This window comes from Centropristis striata, chromosome 5 (genome assembly GCF_030273125.1).
Source record: "Centropristis striata isolate RG_2023a ecotype Rhode Island chromosome 5, C.striata_1.0, whole genome shotgun sequence".
In the NCBI taxonomy this organism is placed as follows: Eukaryota; Metazoa; Chordata; class Actinopteri; order Perciformes; family Serranidae; genus Centropristis; species Centropristis striata.
In genome coordinates, this window is record NC_081521.1 from 32,000,844 (window position 1) to 32,021,933 (window position 21,090).

The window sequence follows — 21,090 nt, forward strand, 5'->3', positions numbered from 1 at the left end:
TGATGTCTGAAGAAGTGCTGTAGTGTCACATTGCCACAGTGAAACCAGACACATCTTGCATTTGCTGTGTGTATGTGTGAGAGAGATATGTGAAAAAGCGGGTGCTGTGGGTGAGGTGACAGACAGAGAGAGGCTGTGAGCCACCCATCAGTGTCTGTGTCACTTTATTGATCCACTCAGACCAAACATCAGTATCTAGAAGGCCACTTCAAGACGAAGCTCCGAGCCAAAGCTAAAATCACATGATTTCAATTTTTGTCCCATTCTGCATGTATGTGGACCATAGACTCTGTATTTATGCATTGTGATGTCCCCCACTGGTTTGTGAACTACCCTATAAAGCCTTGAGTTTGGCATTTTGGTCATCTCCAGAGACAGATGTGACCATATTTGGATGAGAGGGTGGAGCTATGTTATGAGCTGGCACTAGCTAGCTAGCTAGCTTGGTTGGCAAGGTGCAAAACACCTTTGAGTGTCATTTAGTACAGCGGTTCCCAAACTTGGGTTGACGCACCCCCAATCCCCCACACCTTCAAAAAAACCCAAAATGCAATAAGCTTTTTTATAGCCATATTAAAGGCAGCATGTTTAATCATGCTCAAATGACCAGAACACACATAATAAAATAATCAAGATCACAACAATGCAATCTCGCATTTGAATTAATCTGAAACACAGTTTCAATATAATGCAACAAAGTTATGTGCAAGCTTCCACTTTTAAGAGCAAAGAGGATGATGACAGGCTCAGGATCAGAGGCAGAAAGCAGGTAAGTTGGGCAAAATGTTATAATATTTTGAGCCGCGTTAAACAAAAATTGCGGCTAGTTTTAATGACCGTAGACCTAACACAACCCTGTCATCATAACACAGGTTGGAAAAATAACTTCTACGCTTCATTTTAAGATGAAGTGCATTTTGAATAGCCTGCATTAATTAATTAATTAATTAATTAATATTACAGTTTTTGATTTTACATTTTACAAAGGAAATGTTTATTTACACTTCTTTATTGTGAGGGGGAAAAAAAATGTAATTTTGTCATTTTCAGACCGCCATTACATTTTTCATCTCGCGCACCCCCTAGCCGCAGCCGCAACACTTCGGGAATCCCTGATTCAGTACAACCGACTGCTCAGACCAAAATGTTACAATTACTTTCATGAACTGAACACGCACTGTTAAAGGGTCAAAGTTCCAAGTAATAAAAATGGACAACACCCAAACTGGACAACGCTGTGATAGTGACTTTCAATCACAAGGTAGGCCCGCCTTTAAGCATACACTGCTTTATCATCTATTTTACTTTAAATGGGACCAAAGTTTCCAAAGTGAACATCAAGCTGCATTGAAGAAGACTTGAAACCTGAAACTTGCGATTGTATATATTTCAGGTAGTACTAATGTTATACTTTTATTGTTATTGTTGTTGCCACTAAGATATGCATGCATCAGACATAATATTTCAATAATTGTTTGCTATAATAAACTTTGAAAGAGGCCATTCTGCAAAAATAATACTTTTACTTAAATAAACATTTTGTTAATAATTCTTTCATAGATTCACTGAAGATTTTGAACTCTGTACTTTCACTTATTTTAGTGTATTTTTATATTGTGGCATCTGTGTTTTTCATAATGCTTCATTCAGCGCTGTTATCGGAACGTGCTCATGTAAAGCATGAAAACACTTGTCCACATCTCTGTGTGAGCCTGTCTACATGTGTGTGTGTTTGTGTGTGTGTTTGTCAATGTTGTAACAGGTGCAGTTCAGGATGTGTCCACGGTGCACTGCCTCTCTGGCTGCAGCTCTAGCTCCAGGTGATAGGTCTTATCAGGACAACATGGTGCTGTTAACAGAAATTGGATTTCTCTCTGAGAGTCAGGTCCAAGGATACAAGCTGAAAGGAAGGCGAGGGAGGACAGAGAGAGAGGGGCACATATAGTGACAAACCATTTCTGTGCTTTAGGTTTGCTTATGCCTCTGTTGTTATTATTCTTATTTGTGGTACTTTTACCGGTTCGGATTGCATGACCATGCCACCTTGTTACAATGAACCTTGAATGCACTCACCATTCCATCCCCCAAACAGTCGTCACTGACCACACAGACAAGCAAGTATTTCATGCTAATATGAGTCATCTGGCATTTCAAAGATATGACTCCTACTCTTATACAATGATTACTGGCATGAAAGCAAGGTTCTAATTGAATATTGTTAGGATTTATGTATTAACAATTATTTTTGACTTAATCCGTTTTCTAATAATAACCAACATTGTTTGGGGAGTTAAACCATTGCTTAGCATTTTCAAACCAATATTAACTTATGAAACCATTTTTTTCCAATACAGCAAGACATGTCTTACCAACCTGTTGCAACTGTCTGATAAACGTAGTATCTATGCTGTGAGACTAGATGTATTGAATCAAGAAAATATAGTTTTCTGTGCGTGCCGTCTCGTCAAGAGTGCGTTAAACCCCTGGAGATATGAGGCCTCGGTTGGCTAATGACTTCTCTAAAGCCGCCTGCCCCGGTGCTGGATGCCTAGTAATTGCACATCTCAGTGGGGTTGTGTGTGCCAGTGTGTGCTCGTATGTGTGCGGAGTAAAAGTTATGGGGGTTGATGAGAAGATGAGATGGAATACTGGTCACAGGGGTGATGGAATTGCGCTTTAGCAAAGACAGATGAAAGCTGTGGGAGGAACAGGAAGAATAAATGTTATAGGAAAGAAAATTGAAGAAAGTGAAAAAGAAGCCGCATACACACGTACATGGAGGATTTAACCCCTTGTCTGCCGCTTTCATGGCTCCACTTCACCTCAATTTTTCTCATTTTCAACACTGACAGTTGGCCTTGTGATCGATTGTTAGTCACAAACATACAGTGAGAATGTCCATCCATGTGTCCCCTTTTTCTCCACCTTTCTCCAATTTCGCTCTGCTTTTATTACCCAAACTCTCATCTATCTGGCCTAGCGTGCAGTCTCACTGCTGTCCTTAAGCATCCCTTGCTCTTTTGTCTGTCTCTCCCCCTCTCTACTCCGCCTCTTCCCATCTCTTTGCTTTTTGCTAAAGTATATGTGGCGCTTCAGCGATTCAATTTCCGTGCAGGCGCTCTCCCCTGTCCGTCAACGTGGTTTTATCTTCCCGTCTCCACGTCGATTCCCTCTTTTTATCGCACGCCACCACCTGCTGTGAGACAGCTGCCTCTGCCCCTGTAAAAGGCTTCACCTGCACATATATGTGCATGCCAGTGGATCTCATCTTTCTAAAGTGTGTTTAGGTGAACGAAGGTGTGTGCTTTTATTCTTGTGTGTTAAGATGAAGAAGACGATATGCTAGAGAAACATGTTTATAAGCTTAATTTGTGGTATCTAAGCTTCCTGCAGGTTTGGGTGTGTGTTATTATGTGTGTGTGAGAGAGAGACAGAGGGTATGTATGTGTGCGTAATTGCATTCAGAATTGGTGTTTGATTGTGTTCATGTCTCTGTCCTCTCTCCCTTATCATCTCCATATTATTGTGGCAAGCACGGCCTGCTCTCTGTCTGACGGAAAATAAAACTTTGGGCAAAAGCAGTTGTCTTGTAGTTGTGTCAGCCAATTTAATATTAATTCCAACTATTCTAGATAAGATGAAATGGCTAATGAAATGATTCAACATAAACAGGTGCCTGGAAAGGGCGTTGTATGTGTGCGACCTTGTTTGGTGCTTCCACCGGTGTGTATGTGTACTTTCCTGTTTATTTCTGGGCTCAGCAAGCATCGTAGCTCGCCATTGTTATATTTTAATTACTATTACCTTCATCAGTTCCTGGGTTGGTGGGATAATATCAGTGTCTAGCAGACAGCAGCTCCTCTCCTCTCCTCTCCTCTCCTTTCCTCTCCTCTCCTCTCCTCTCCTCTCCTCTCCTCTCCTCTCCTCTCCTCTCCTCTCCTCTCCTCTCCTCTCCTCTCCTCTCCTCTCCTCCTGGAAATGGTGGCAACAGCAGACGTTTAAAGAAACAGCGAACATGTTGTTATCAAAGTTGAAAGGCGTGGAGCTATTGTAATGCCCTCTTTGAAGTCAAGCACGGCTGTGTTTCATGTGACAAATGCACTTCAAAGCAGAGTGGATGCCTTGCTGCTAGGGCTGTTTCCCCTGTAATGGCATTCGGTCTCTGCAGCCTCTGTACCTGCTGATATCATTTACCTGTGGCAGCTACGCCTCTGTAGTCCTCAACATGATTACCAGTGTAGTGCCTGGGAAGTCTGCATGGGTGTATGTTAAAAATAAAAGGTGCACACAGGAGTTTAAATGAAAATTCTCTGCCTGCAAAACCTCATATGAAATTTAATTTTCATTTGCTGACATCTACAGGGAATTTTAAACACAAATTCAGCATTTCAACAACGTGGCACCACCGTCCCTCTGCAGGGGATGATTTGAATTAAGATGTGTTTCCTCTCAACATTGCTATTTAATTGCTCAGCACATGATGACATTGCTAAAATAGAAGTCAAACAGAGGAAGAAACAGCAGCAATCAGACAATAAGCCTTAAGGTTCGTCAAACCTATTTGGAAGAGAAAACAAAGATGAATAGTAAAACCCAAACTGTGCTTTTTACAGAAAACATCACACATTTGGCCCACCATACTTGCTGTAGTTTTGCTCACAAACACATTGACCTTTCAGTGTCTTCATTTTTAATTTTACCTCTAAAAATGGTTTGGAAATTATGGCCTAAATTAAAGAAAAAGGTCCCAAAGTTTAATAGAACACATTTTTTTCCTGTCAGAGATCAACCAGTCCCCATCCAAATCTAGTGCAAATTTTAATCAAATTTGGTTCATCAAGATAAACAGTTGGTGGAGCTAAACTTTCCAGTTCTGCGCCATTAAATCATTGCAGAAGAAGAGGATGTAACAAGATGATGTAATTAAAAGGCTTCCAGTGAAAAGCTGTAGAAAAGGAGAAATATGGCAATTATGTTTGTTTCATATATTGAGGAACACTGTCTCATCATTGGTCCATACCATTTTGATATATTAATCTCTTTAGTTTCATGCCCGTCATGATTAATTTCCTGTGTGCATGTTTTTGCAACTGTGATAATATTCACGATATTGGACTGAACAATTTTCTTTTTGCATCCTTTTTCTCATTTTCATTGAAATATTTATAAAAATGGTCATCATTTTTGCTCTACCACGAAACCTTTTTCTGTAGTCTGTAGAATACAATTTGTAGGCTGAGGCATCTTGCAGCACCACAATTAAACTTGATTTAGAATGGTATTTTGACACATATTTTACCATTAACAAATATTATGCCTCCTGTGATTTTAATAATGCACTAGTCCATATTGTGATTTGGATATGTTTATTGGTGTATACTTCTGGTAGGGATTATAATGGTGTGGTCCAGCCCTGCAGTCTTGTCCTGCCCTTCCCTTGTGTCTGCCCTCCTCCCTGACATACCACAGTGTCACACTGAGCTGACAGCACTGCTCCCCTCATTTCCCTAATTTCATTAGCTGTCCTCAGTCTCAGATCATTGCCACGTGTGTGTGTGTGTGTGTGTGTGTGCGTGTGTGTGAGTGTGTGAGTGTGTGTGTGTGAGTGTCTGTTAAGAGTGATGGCTACTAATGACAAGGCAGAGCCGGCCATTAGATGTCAGAACAGCGGCAGTCTCTTTCCTCTCCTTGTTTCCGGTTGTTTTTATGTCACCAAGAAGTCATAGTGAGAGTGGTTGTTTCTAGAGTGATGAGATGGAAATGTCGGCAGGAAGGATGGGAAAGGGCACTGTATAGAAAAGAGATAAGTCAAAAGTCCAGTGGAGGCATGTGAAGGAAGTGTGAAAAAAGAGCAAATATGAGACAGAGGAGAAAGTGATGGCAGGGCTGGGTTAAGCATTTCATATTCCCTTTTATATTCCCTTTCAGTCAGCAGAACTGCTTAGAACTTGTCAAGTATTGATTATTGGGACTTGATGTTTCAAAGCACACTAGTCCCCACCCTCTCTCTGTCTCTCCCTTTGTCTCTCCACCACCCTCTATCTACTTGGCTTGTGCCCAATCTAAATGTGCAAAACAGAGGAAGCAAAGTGTCACAGAGCACTTTTCCATTTTGTTGATGCTGCAACTCTTCCCTGGCTGGTTTGACAATATTAATTGCTGTCCCCAGTGCTATTGATGGGTTGACCCGAGCCAATCCCGCTCAGCCCGGCTCAGTCCTCGACAGATCAGGCCTCTGGCAGAACCAAGACCCACAGGACATGCCCTGATCCAGCAGGCCAAGGCTTAGTTAGCATTTCCTGTTACAACTGAGGAACAGATATACATCTGGCCAAGCAGAAGCTCGCCAAATGATTTTAGTGCATTTGCTCAGCACATATTTATATAAGGTTGCATGCATATATACAGGGGGCTGCAAAAGTTGGTACATAGTAATGAAAAACAAAAAGTGTGCACAAAAACATATTTTATTGATTATACAAACAATCAATAATAACATATTAATCCTTCAAATATTCAAACTGTTTGCTCCAGGCACCCACACATCCTAAAACCACTATTATAATACTGGTAATACTGGAATTATTTTAATTGACTACTATTCCAGTTTTGCAGCATCCAATATCAAGCAAACCACTGTCAGCTGGTTATCTAACATCAGACCCTGAGCCACCTGAGAAGCACAAGAGCTTTCACTAGTTGTTACTTTACAGGAAGCATAAAACATATTAGCTTTGTCCCTTATAAATTACGAAAATCAGCTAAATTGTGAGGGAAATTACTCTTTTTTTCATCTCGGGTTGGAGGAAAAAAACAAATCCTGAAAATGACAGTAATGACCCAAATTAAATCAATACTGTTTCAATTTTGTTTGTTAGCTTTTGTTACTCTATTTTATTTCTAACAAATATACCAACTGTATTTGAATAATTCCTTTAAATTTTGTACTAAAAAAAAATCATTTAAAATTGTAAGATTGTAAGTGTGTTTTTTTGTTTAGGTCTGATCGCCCGAGATGCAAACCTTTTATATGTGAGAAAAAGTGTCAAAGCTAATGTTCCCCGCTGGTGGAACACACTACCAGTTCCTACCAGAGCAGGGGCGTCCCTCCCTACCTTTAAAAAAACTCCTGAAGACCCATCTCTTCAGAGAGCATCTTCTCTCCTAGCTCCACATGATAATTATACTCCTCAAAGAATTGTCACTAGCACTTATTGATGCACTAATAGCTCTTATTGCACTATACCTTGATTGTTTGCTTTTACATTTCCTGTAAGTCGCTTTGGATAAAAGCGTCTGCTAAATGACTAAATGTAAATCTAAATGTAAATGTTTACACATGCAGACAGAGCTGATAAATCTAGATGATCTAGATTAATTTGGGTTGCTTTTGGTATTGTTGTATTGAAACTCTGCTTCTTTTAGGGCAAAATGTTCAGATGCTCTTAACAAATCTTAACTCCAAAAGATGGCTGTATGGAAAAAGGAAAAGTTAAGTTTGAAACCAAAGTACAAATGCATGCTGAACCAACAGCGCACAGCACCTCTGGGAATGTTTTTTATGTAAGTCTGGAGAACTGGAGTTGACTGTGGTCTTGTTCTCGAGTACCTCGGGAGAACATTCAGATTCAGGCCACTGCCCTCCCCTCCTCTTGGTGGAGGGAATGTGCCGAAGCAAGTCTTAATGTACTGCTTTAAAAAAGTCTGAGACTTCCGCTGCCAGTCAATAATGTATGTGACCCGCCGTCCACCCCTCCTCTGCCTCTCTGACAGCAGTTGTTAGCATAGCTCAGCTGTATATGACAGCTTTCGCTAACTTTCACGGCTTTAGTGTTGCATTCATAATGGATAGGAATTTGTTAAGGTCAGTGGCTTCAACCGTCAGGAAACCGCACAGCAAGTACGGTGCGAGAACAATAAGCCAATCAAGATGACAGCTAAATGAGGGGGATCGTTTATGAACTTTTGAAAGTGTAAACAAGCCGAATCCTTTGTCAGGCAAATCATAATCATAGGATGTCAGATAATGAAAGGGGGTAGATGAGTCCAAATGTCAGAGAAATGGACTGGGTGGGTGGAAGGGGGCGGGATGAAAAATTATGAAATAGGAGCAGAAATTGCGTTAAATTGAGGGGGAAGATGTCAACGTTATACAGGGGAACTGGGAGATCATTAGGAAAGAATTTTTTCAGGCTCAAAATAGTTGTGTCTTAATCAGGCAGAACCAAAGATGATTCAGTTTTATTAGGAACCCAAATCTGATCAAAATATACATTTTTGTCACGGCATATTAGTCTAAGCTGTTTTTTAAACTGAGTAGCAAAACACACTGATGTCTTTGTTGACTTCTGTTAGGGGGAAAATTACATTATTTTGATGCTAATTTCTTCTTCATAAACTACAGAAATTTCCTGTATTAATATGCACCAAGTATTATAGTGCTGGCAAAGCATCACAGGATAGATGTGAACTTTTTAACACCAACACATTGTTTCCTGCGGTTTGATTTAGGCTAAAAACAAGTCGACAAATAAAATGAAGAGTCTGACCAGGACCAGATCAGTCGGGTTTGGTCTAGAATCAAAGAATCAAAAGCTCTGTAGTGAAGACGGAGACCAGCAAAAAGGTTTCAGGGGTCTGTAATCAGGTAGAGATGCCAGACTCTTCTTCTAGCACTAACAAATCTAATCCAGTTACCGCAGCAAGCCTTGTTAGCTCCGTGCTTTTACCCTGTCAGATGCAGTGAAGGCTTGTGAATGTGTACGTCTGTGTATGAGCGTGTGCATGTGTTTTTAAGGGAGACAACAGGGCTTGCCTCTCCGACTGTGCCAGTTTAATTATTGCTGTCATCTCGTACCAAGCTCGAGCCACGACAGAATGACTTGAGAAAAAAAAAGTAATTTCCTCTTTCTTTTTAAACTGCATCATGCACTTTGGCAGGACCACCTATTGACAAAGAGACATGGCAGGCTCATTTGAATTTATGCGAGACACACGCAAACACGTGCAGACTGGCAGCGCTCACATTCATGCACACCCACAATGACACAACATACACACAAAAACAAACACACCACCTGGAGTGTTCATCCTGGTGATATTCTGGAATTGAAATTCACAGGAGTGAGTAGTACCTACTTATCTCTAATCTGTTTTCCAATTGAAAAACTCCCTGCTACTATGAAAGTTATTTTTACCCTGGAGCTTTAACTCCCATCTTCCTGCATGGTAAGTTACACTACATAAATAATACGCCAGAATAGCATTTTCACGGTTGGAATCAAGTGTAAATGTTCAGTAGAGATGAAGTTATCATTGGCCGTGTATGGTAATGTTGTGTAATTATTAACCCTTTAAACCCCCAGCAGATTCAGGGCATGTTTTGCTCCTGTCACATTTTACTCATGATGGTATCATTTTTCACTGTAATATACAGATGCATCTCAATACATTAGGATACAAGTCCTGCATATTGACAGAAACAGCCCAATCATGGTTGAATGTAGGGAGAACTCAAAAATGTTTTGTGCACAATAACAAAGTTAATTTAAGTTTTATCTAAATTGCAAAATGGATGAGTGCAATATTTGTAAAAGGCAAAATATATGTCAAAATGCCATTTTGATCCAATTATTTTGGTGAAGCAACATGTTTTGGCCTACAATCTTTCTATAGACCTAAGAAAAATTAATTGTCAGGTAGAAACTCCCTTAAAAAAATCACGACATGATCATTTTAATATATTTTTTCACAGACGATGAGAATAGTGCTGTAAGAATTATTATTCCATCCAATATCATATTGCAATTGCAATCAGTCAAACTAATTGCAAATATATATATTTTTTCCAAATCTTGCAGCCCTAGTTATAATACAGGCAAATTGAATTACAGTTCAGTTGAAGTCTTGCTGAACTTTTGTGACTGGTTAGAAAATGTTTAATTTTTGGTGAAATTATGAATTAGACATGTAGAAAAATGTGATTTGGATTAAATATCACTATTTTAGTGATATAAAGTTTAGATTTGCTTATTCTCCCTAATTGAAGTGTTACATGGTGCATTTAAAGACTATCAGAAATGTGAACATTTGACCAGTTTCTGGCTATGATAAATGGTGATTTTTGACTATTTTTCAATGAAAATTTTCCTTTCAAGCGAACCAGTGGGTTATGGGGTTTAGAGACAGTTGCTTTTCCTATGTACACTTATGGCAGATTAATAGACCCAATTTTAAGTCATAGAAGAGAGAAATTGCACATGTCATAATGAGACACATTTTTACAGCCCATTGCACATGCATCAAATTCAACCAGATTCCATCATGCACACATTGACGTACTTGCATACTCTCACATTAAATGATTGACATTTGCAAAAGCGGCTGCAAGACAGAAATGGTCAAAGGTCTAATATCTTAACAAGTGTCAGCTGATAAAAACATTAACACTCAGGCACACACACACACACACACACACACACCATCACCCACTCACAAAATGCTGAAAAGTGTGTTTCTATCGACACCGGCTTCACAGGCAGCGTCTGACATTTCGCTGGGAGTGTGAGGCTAAGCGTTCAGACCTTTAGAGAATGTTATTCTCTCATTCCTCTCTCATCCTCCCTTTATTCCACCGTCCTTATCTTTGTTTGTTCCTCATCCGTGCTTTGTTGTGGATTTTCAGCAGATGCACCTGCCTGATGTTTTTGCAGTGCCTTTCAATGCAAGGACGCACACACGCTCTCACATGGGCGTACAAGGTTCCTGTTTGATTCTGAAAAACATCTGAAGAAGTCCAGGGCAGAGAGGACATACAGGCATTCACTGTGTCTTCTGTTATTCTGTGTCAGCCTATCAGACCAGGGAGGAAGCCGAATGTATCCACATATTGATAGCTGAACGGAGCCCAGCACAGAATGATATGCAACGATATGCAATGGCCAGGTGTGTTGCTATGGTGAAGAAAATGATTGGCCAGGCTCTAGATTACAGTGCTCACTTCCCAAAACAGCCTGCTTGCATACAGCAGCAGCACAACACATACACACACACACGGCTCAGCTGAAATAAGCTGGCTGATTGCAGTATTTTTACGGGTAAAGCCATTTGAATGGAAATGCGAAATGGAAGTGCATTACCAAAACTCATAGACGCCAGGACCAGCTGTGAGTGAGCGAAATGACTTGCAATGAGAACATACCATGCGCATCGCAGTTGGGAGTAGAAATAAGTGCTTGTGTGTGTGTGTATGGGAGATCCCTGAAGCTGTTACTCAGGGCCCAAAAACCTTCCTCCAGGTCCTTCACCTGTTTTGATTGCTGCAGCCATTATTATTAGTAGCAGATTTTCCCTTACACCCTCTATTCAAACGACTGTATCCGCCCTCCACCCGTCACCACATCACATATGCTGCTTCCATACTTGCACCACACAGTGACAATAATTCGTTTACAGCCTGTCAACACTCCATTTCCCACTTCACACCGTGGTGCACAGAAAACTACCTCCAGCTAAATAGTGACAAAACAAAAGAACTAGTCTCCGGCACATCAAACACACCCCACACTGGACAGAACCCCCACGTCCATCCATGGCAAGAATAGGTTAGCAGCTTCAAATATCAATGAGTCATTATAGACAACAACACACCGCTGCTATCCATGTTCGCCGTCCCCATCACACATATTGCCTCAAAAATCATCTGCACCCCCAATCTTTTAAAAATGATCAACAAAAGGCAGGAAACACATTGCACTCATTATAGTAAATGACCCTCATCACCCCCTTAGTACACTCCTCACAGGATTACTTTTGGGTTGTAGATACAGGACTACAGACTCTAGGAATGGAGAATAGCTCACTTTGAGCTTTGTCCCTGAACAAACTGCCTTGTTGACACTGTTTGGAAAGATCTAGACATGTCTGAGTGCATATATTGTACGTTTATATAAGTACAGGCAAGGGTATGATCTGCTGTGTATGTCCTTATGTTTCTGAGTGGAATATGTACAGGCTGCGAGACCAAATACCCCATACACACTTATACACTAGTGCTGAAATCAATCAATTAGAGAAGCAATATGTTGGGGGTTTACCAACTGCACTTCATTGTGCTTTCTTGTATTGTATGATTACAAAAACCTTAAAGCCTTGAAACAAGTGACTCATCAAGCATAACTGCCAAACATTCACAGGCTCTGTATTTTTAATAATGCGGATTTGCTGCTTTTTGCTGTCTAAAATTCTGAACAGAATACCAAATAATATTAATATATATATATATGGATATATGCTCTCTCACTCCTGGATTCTTTCTTTCATTTATCAGTCTTCTGTTATTGTTTAGTCAGATTTTTACAACAGTGAACTGATAATTACAACAAAATCAGATTAATTGATAATAAAAAATAATCACAATTTACCACCCCAATATTCACCTTCAGTCACATATACACAACACACACTCATTAATTTGTGTGGATAAATTGAGTTATTATAGTCTTGAATGATATGTGTTTTTAGCAAACCAACATGAATGTGAATATTTTTATTATGCTGTTACTGTTTGCCACCGCACAGAAGATGCAAGTAAAAAAAAAAAAAAAAAGCAGGGAGAAGTTTACTTTGAAAGGGGCTGTGCAACTTGCATTTCCCTATGATTATGTTTCATTTGAGAATGATGACGGTGAGATGTTGACTGCTTTTGACAAAAAGCTATTTTCAAAAGATGATAGTTCCCATAAGAGAGATAGAGAGAGAGAGGAGAGGGAGCATAACGTTGACTCAAAGGGACACAGATACCCACACTGCCCTACAGGCACACACAGCAGACGGTAGCAGCGAGAGGGTGATGATAGAGAGTGTGTGTGTGTGTGTGTGTGTGTGTGTGTGTGTGTGTTTTGTGTACAGTATGTGTGTTTTTGAGTGTATGAGAGAGAGACCGCATGAACTGGTGATGGAGTTTGTTGTGGTCGTGTCCAAGGAACCCGAGGCAGTCATTACCTCTACCGCTGAACCATTTAGGAAAATAGCTTCTTTTCACGAGATGGCCAAATGTCTGTCCGCTATCTGTATACATAAGTGTGTGTTTGTGTGTGTGTGTGTGTGTGTGTCCTGTGGGCTTGCAGTGTTGCTCTGCTGCTTAGGGTTACTCATAAAGCTAGTTGTAAGGCTACTTTCTGTAGTCCTCTTTCTCTGCCGATTATTAATTGACCCTCTAATCAATTCACTTTTGTACTAACATATTTTTTTCTCCTCCCCTTCTATAGAGACTGGTAGAGGCAGCAGAGGAAGCCCACCTACAGCACGAGGAAAATCCAGACCTACAGGTATATATCAGTATGCTCTGACCACACAAACATTATCACAATCATCATGTTCTTGTAAGCTCATTAATTAAATCAGGCTGAAAATAACTAACCCCTCAGAAGCCAGTGCTGCTGTGATTGGACCCCAGAGAGAGAAAATGTTCAGCAAATGACAAGGGGCCTCTGTAAACACTACAGAGGAGAGACGGGGAGAAAAGGCATTAGGAATCTTGTTCTGCAGTCTGTTTCGCCTGACTAGGCTTAACAGTCTTTTCTCTTTTAAAAGTGTGTGTTTGTCCACATCTCTGTGTAATCATTTTGTCAGCATATGTCTCGGTCTGCCACAGTCACAGTCACTGTCAGGTGTTTACAATCCCACACAAGCACATATTCCAAACAAATAAGAAATATTATATAAACATAAATGTTCTTTTTTTAATCGCACAAACTAAAGAGTGTACCCAACTCTTCAACAGCTGTTAGTGATAATTTACTGTGGATTCATGGGTCCATTATGTTTAATGGTGTTGCACTCAGTAGATAACTGAACAAAATTATACACAATGAGCCCTTTCTAGCAAAAAAACAAGACAGGTTTCTGAGTGACATCATCAGTGAGATGTCCACAGACAGAGGGTAGAAAATAAATCAGAATGACTGAGAGTTAATGAGGAGATCATGAGTTGTTTTATACCATAAACTGCAAAAATTGTAATGTGTTCAATACGTTAGAAGCCTCCCTGTTGGCTCAGAGTGCAGAATTAGTTGTACACATCCAGCTTTAAATGGTGTGAAGTACTGGAGGCTGTGGATAGTTTTTCACAGATTGTTAATAAATGTTTGCTTTAATGGCTAATGCAGCTCATACTGTTACTGCAATGCTTTGGCCATCAGTTTGGCGTGCATTGTCAGTGTGTGCCAAAAAGTTATGAAAATGCAAACAAACAGTTATTTTACTGGTTTATGGTAAGTTCATTTATATCTAAATGTGTCGTTGCACATTGAAGTTGTTTACATCTGCTTCCCTGTGACATCATATGAGGAGGTGCGCTGCTTTCTCTGGCACAGTCCTCCTAATAATATCCAGATGTGCCATTATTTTCAAATCTTGTAGTGTGTGCATGTTTGAGATTAAAGTAAATTGTCTGTGAAGATTCTCTTCATGTCCGTTATGCAACCCTATTTCAAAATCTGGATTTTACAACTCCTGTAGTCCGGTTTAAGTCTAGTGTGCTGCTAAATGGTAATCAGCTAGCCTAGCATTGCCAGACTAATTTGCAAGTAGATATTAGTTTGCAACCTCTCGGATCATCTTTGATTTCTGAGGGATGTTATCAACATGCACAGAACAAAATGCCACCTCATAGAACTACAACCAATCAGAGCAATAAAGCATGTAATGTAGCGAAAACGGACTCATGCAAAATGGGGCTGTGTTTGGTCCAAGCAGAACATGGCGGCCTGGTCACAAACTTTCTCAAATTACACTTAAACAGTGCACTAAAATATGGTTCTGAAGGGAAAAATCGGCTATACAGAAACAGGATCTTTATTCTGCCTATTTTGACAGTTTGATGTGAGCTTCGTGAGGTGCACTGGACACCAGTCGACCTATCAGATAAACAGTTGTGATTATCTCCATGAGGGACACAGCAGGTGGAAATCTGTTTGATCCTATCAGATCTGTCACCTGATAGCATCTCTACTCCACCCTATCAGATGAGGTTAATATTTAGGGACAATACCCTGGGGTATTTTAGTCCAATTCCTTGGACTCAGTAGAATAAATTCCATTCAGATAAGGCATCACGATTATAATAATAATAATAACTGAATATTAAATTGTGTGAGAAGCATCTTACATATTTTGTTAGAGGTTAAGCAATTAAACCTCATGTTTTTATGCCACAATTTACTCTGTGACAAACACATTTTGAGACTGAAACATAAACCATGAATTATTTATGGCGTTATATCACTGCCGTATCCCCTCTCAAAAACTCCAAATTTTAAACTACTCCCAGGGAGTAGTTCAGTATCTCAAATCCATTTGAGCAGCTTTAATTTTTAGAGTGCAGCTTTATACTGTGTGTGTGTGTGTGTGTGCGCGCCATAGAGAGAAAGACAGTACATTCGTGATGTTTTCGCCCGAGTTTGCTGCGCATCATGCACACCGCACAGCACAGTTTATTAAAGTAGGAGGAGCGACAGCAGAAACTTGAGTTTTAAAGAGGAAATGTGATGCTAAGCTGACTTGGGAGTATAAACTACTTATAAATTCTGTGGCGTGAGTGTTATGTGTGCCTGTGTCTCTGCCTGTGGCGGTGAGTATGTGTTTACTCTGTCAGCTCTTTAAGGCATTAAAGTGAATGCCCTGTGGTTTTCTGCTGTCACGGGCCGTTAAAGTGGATCAATTACTAAATTTAACCACTGACTGCTGTCCGGCTCTGAATCTCCCTCTCATAGTACCCCTTCCTCTCTTACTTTCTTTTTTTTGTGGTTACCTGTTTAATTCTCCACATACTCTACAATTTTCCCCTCTGTGCTTTAAAGGAACATTCCACCAGGTCACACTTTAACAATGCTTCAAAGGGGAATATGGCATATGTGTGCCTAATTAGTTTGTATGGTGTTTCATATTTAATATAGATAACAATAACTTTGAATCAACAGGAAATTAATCATTTTGATAATCAATTAATTGCTTAACCCATTTTTAAGCAAAAAACTCCAAACATGCATATACCCCAATTCCAGCATAATGTAAAGATGCAGTGTTATCAAACAATTAATCAAAAAACATTTAGGAGATTAATTAACGATAAAAAATAATAATTAGCTGCAGGCGTATGGATAACGCAACATCACACTGAGATCATTTTTTGAGATTCACTGCAGCTAATATGGTGTTTGATAAAAGAAAGAATTAAGCTGCTGTACTTAACACGGAGTTTAAGCTTCTCAGAATCAGCAAGTGCTTCTGTCAGGACAATTTTACACTGAAAAGTAAGGGATCCAAATTTAGGCTATAATGCAACGTTGTCACATAATGTTATGTTTTGAGAAAGGATGTGCTTTTTCAAATAGGAAAAAGTCTGTCTCTCTTTCTACTGTTTGACAATTGTGTTTGCTTCAGCTGCACAATCTCCCACAGCTGATAGAAACCACTTCACTCTGAGTCTGAACAACGTTCTGGAAAATATATAGCAGCAGGTGAAGCAACAGGTTCACCGGGAGATCAGCCAAGAAAGACTACATTATATCACAATGTTTTTTTCTCAATATGTGTGTGTTCATTAGTGTAGACGACAACCCACCCCTTTTCACCTGCCAGCGAGGAAATTTACATCAGAACAAGATACTAATAAATACTTTAATTCAACCTAAAAACATTATAATATAACAACAATAGGTTACTGAAGAGTAAATTGTGAGGCCTGTTCACACAGGTGAAGTACATAAATATATTCAATATATATATTACAGCCAGATCGATGTGGTATTCTTGAGACCTATTTCAGAGTGGGAAAATTAGTCAATAACCAATAGGCTGATATAGTCATTTTTTGAGCGGGAATGAAATATTTTTATGTCAATTGTTTTTTCATCCTTCTGAAAATGTACCCAGAAAGCTACTTCTATACTACTACTACTAATATTAAACATTATTTTACAGCATATAAACAATGTATTCTATAAATGATAATAAAGAATTAATAGGAATTAAATAAATGGCTAAATACACATCATTACTGTTCAGTGTCAGTCAATTGCTGACAATTGAAAAAAAGAAAAGAAAAGAAGAATAGCTAACACAATTTCTCAATCACACCAAGCAACATTTTCTGCATTATATATTTTGTTAAAAAAGTTTTCATAAGGGCACATATAGGACCGCATATACACCAATAGGCCTGTGCAGGTTTTATACAGGAGTGAACTCTATATTTTGATGTATCCTTCTTTATCTGTACTTGTGTGTGTGTTGTTGTTGCATGTAAACAAAACTGCCTTCATAAATTAGTACTTGTGTTTGTCAAGTATTTTGCATGTCTTTGTGGGCATGTGCTTGTGCATCTGTATGTGTGACTCACTTGTGGACACTTATCTGTCTGTGTGTTTGTGTTTTCATATGCTGCTTGAGGGGCAGTAACACTGTGTGGGCTCACAGCGGTGCTTTATGTTAGTAATTACTTGGCGGAGATGAGATGAGCCCAGCGAAGTGAGTGTCCCTTTGTTTCCACTTTAATGACACAGGCCCAGAACTGATAATGGCTGATAGAGAGCCTATAGTGTAATGTAGAGTTTCACAGTGTCTCAGACTGAGTGAAATGCCACTTTCAGGCCAAGATACCTTGAAACAAGAAGATATATTAGACAAAAAAAACCTGTGTTATGTAGTATCCTATGAGTAGGAAGAGGCAGAGAAAGAGAAGGAGAAGGAGAAAGTGATGGAGGACGACAAAATGGGCATGATAATGACAATTACATGTTCCTGCCAGATGCTTGTTAGCATGGCGTGCAGCCACGGTAATAGAATCTACTTTAATCACAGATTAATGTAATGGCAGATGCAGTGGTATGATGCAGTGTAACTTCATTACAGAGCCTAATTTCTGGGCCAGGAAGACACAGAGTTGGTAGGTTGGTTATAGAGAGCAAACAAATAATTAAACTCATCAAACCACAGAGCCTGTCACCTATAGGACAGACACTCAATGCAGCACCAGTGGCTTTGAAAGGCATGTTTCTTTGCAAAATCTTTGCAGAAATTACACCATTTATTGTAGCTAGAAATTGTAAAAACTGAGATTATTGTTGAATTTCCAATGGTTCTAGGATGAATAATGTGACGAATGCATCAGTTTCGGCAAAATCTAAGCTTAATTTTGTGAATTACTTCAGTCTATATGTCTCGTTTAAAATTTTGCTAAAAATAAACCGTTTTTTTCCCCTTGTTTGCACTGCTCGGCACACAAGGAAGACATTAATAACAACAAAAATAGCAAATGTTTACAAAGACCTGCAGATTGTTTACACAGAGCAGCGAGGAGAGATTGTAAAAAAGTGAATTGCAGATATTGTTATTATCAAAGAAATTCAACTATTGTTTCATGATTTATGCTATTATAACTGTGTTATTCTGCACAAAAGTACTCCCATGATTGTGCTGTTTCCATAAAGGTTCAGAACTTATATATTGGAGTGAAAAACAAGGCCAGTTAAAAAGTGCTTGTGATTCAGAGGATTAACAGTTGGTCCTCAGTAATACTATGACAAAATATTTATACACCACTTACCAGCATCATAATATCATCATCACCTTCGTCATCATCATATTTATAGTCATAATACGCATAATCCCTCAACCAATCAGCAATCGATCATTAACAGCACAGAATGTTAAGAAAAACATGTGCTTACTCTGCTCTGACCCACTGCAGTGTGTTTGCCCCGCTTAGGGTCTGACAGGTGACGTTCTGCTGATTAAAGCAATTAACAAGTAACATCAATGGGAGATGAATTAATGAGAGAACTACTTGCATCAAATTTTCCAGGAAATGGATCAAAGAATCTTGATAGTCACGGACAGAGTGCAAAGTAAGTCCCCGTCCAAATGTGGGAGGTTCCGCATTATATTCAGACATCCGTCACAAATTAATCCCTGCATCACCAGCTCAGCCATCATAGTAATAATAACAGATTGTCTTTGCTTGGCTAGCCCTCTGCACCCATGTTAGTGTGCCAAAGTTAGTATGCATGTGTATCCATATGAGTCCACATTCGTGTGTGTGTTGGTATTTATCTTTAGTTAAGCAGGTTTTTCAGAACCTCTTGGCGAATTATGTCGCAGCCATTAATTTTTCATTGCTAATTGTGTTTTGAATTGCCTGAGCATTAAATGAAATGATTGAGCATTCTTTAGATGCAATCATATGCTGCTGTTTATTGTCGCTATTCACATGCATCTTTATGAATATGCATGTACATTTTTTGAGCTCTGTATGCTGTACCTGTGTGTGTGTGTGTGTGTGTGTGTGTGTGTGTGTGTGTGTGCAGCTCTGATGGTGGCATTTCTAATAGTGCCTTTTACTGCAGAACATGGTGAATAGATGGTAATTATCACCAGCTGTGCTAAAAATACCACATCCACGCTGTAGGGTGAAACCTCCTCCATCACTATTCGGGGGTTTATTATAAAATGTTTGTGTGTTTTTTTGCTTTTGGATACATATTTGGCTGGCAGCGGTTTGATAGGAATTTCCTTATCTATCCTTTCCAGAGCTCTTCTGCTTCCATGTGAAATTGGCACGGTAATCTGCTGCAATTTTCCTCCCTTGCTCTTTTACCCGCACTGCTCATGTACTGTAAATAGGAAAGCAGGGAGCCGTCTCCCATGCCCTCTGCAGCCAATGAAATCCTTCCTTGGAGGTTGGAGACAAACAGCCAATTGCCAAGCCTGATGTTGACTGAAAATGTAGCCCCAGTCTGGGGGGAGAACTGGTAGAGAAATGCTTAATCTCTCTTTTTTTTTCTCTCTATTTCTCTCTTGTTCTCAAACTCCCCTGTCTGGGGTGTTACCATAGAGAGGTAGCCACATGCTTGTTGATTTGCCAAATTGCTCTTCTTATTACCGGCAAAAAATATTTGACCTGAGTTTGTGTGCCTGTGTACCAAGGTTATTATAGTTAACGAAAACTAACGAAATAACGAAAACTAGAATTGAAAAAACATTTTCGTTAACTGAAATAAAAATAAAAACTAGAGTTTTTAAAGGAACGATAACTAACTGAAACTGTATTGTGTGGTTACAAAACTAACTAAAACTAACTAAAATTATAGTGAAAATGTCCTTCGTTTTCGTTTTTGTCAACTTTTTTCATTCATAATTCAGTGTTTCTATTGGAACATGCAACACACAGTAAATATGTTTACTGAGACTGGATGTCTACACTCCAACCAAAATTCAAAACACCCAGAACTGTAAGAGTTAATAACCTTATTGGGGCTGAGATGGATAAACCAAAGGAAATAAAGGCAAAATTTATTATGACCTCTTTGAATCTGGCACCCAACAAATACCCCATTACAAAAAAACTAAAACTAACACTAAAACTAATAAAAACTAAACTAAAACTAAGCATTTTCAAAAGATAAAAACTAAACTAAAACTAGAAAACTCACTCTGAAAACTAACTAAAACTAACTGAATTTGAAAACAAAAGTTCACAACGAAATTGTGTACCAAGGTTATTATAGTTAACGAAAACTAACGAAATAACGAAAACTAGAATTGAAAAAACATTTTCGTTAACTGAAATAAAAATAAAAACTAGAGCTTTTAAAAAACGATAACTAACTGAAACTGTATTGTGTGGTTACAAAACTAACTAAAACTAACTAAAATTATAGTGAAAATGTCCTTCGTTTTCATTTTTGTCAACTTTTTTCATTCATAATTCAGTGTTTCTATTGGAACATGCAACACACAGTAAATATGTTTACTGAGACTGCATGTCTACACTCCAACCAAAATTCAAAACACCCAGAACTGTAAGAGTTAATAACCTTATTGGGGCTGAGATGGATAAACCAAAGGAAATAAAGCCAAAATTTATTATGACCTCTTTGAATCTGGCACCCAACAAATACCCCATTACAAAAAAACTAAAACTAACACTAAAACTAATAAAAACTAAACTAAAACTAAGCATTTTCAAAAGATAAAAACTAAACTAAAACTAGAAAACTCACTCTGAAAACTAACTAAAACTAACTGAAT

General features: G+C 39.0%; 1 protein-coding gene across 2 annotated transcripts in view; it reads left to right on the forward strand.

Moving 5' to 3' along the window:
* The window catches only part of cacna2d3a (calcium channel, voltage-dependent, alpha 2/delta subunit 3a), a 128,117-nt gene that overhangs the window by 26,886 nt on the left and 80,141 nt on the right, over nucleotides 1-21,090 (forward strand). For both annotated transcript variants that reach the window (XM_059332775.1, XM_059332776.1), the window contains exon 4: nucleotides 13,269-13,328. In XM_059332775.1, coding sequence (XP_059188758.1) covers nucleotides 13,269-13,328 — 60 coding nt within the window. The remainder of the gene's footprint in view (nucleotides 1-13,268; nucleotides 13,329-21,090) is intronic.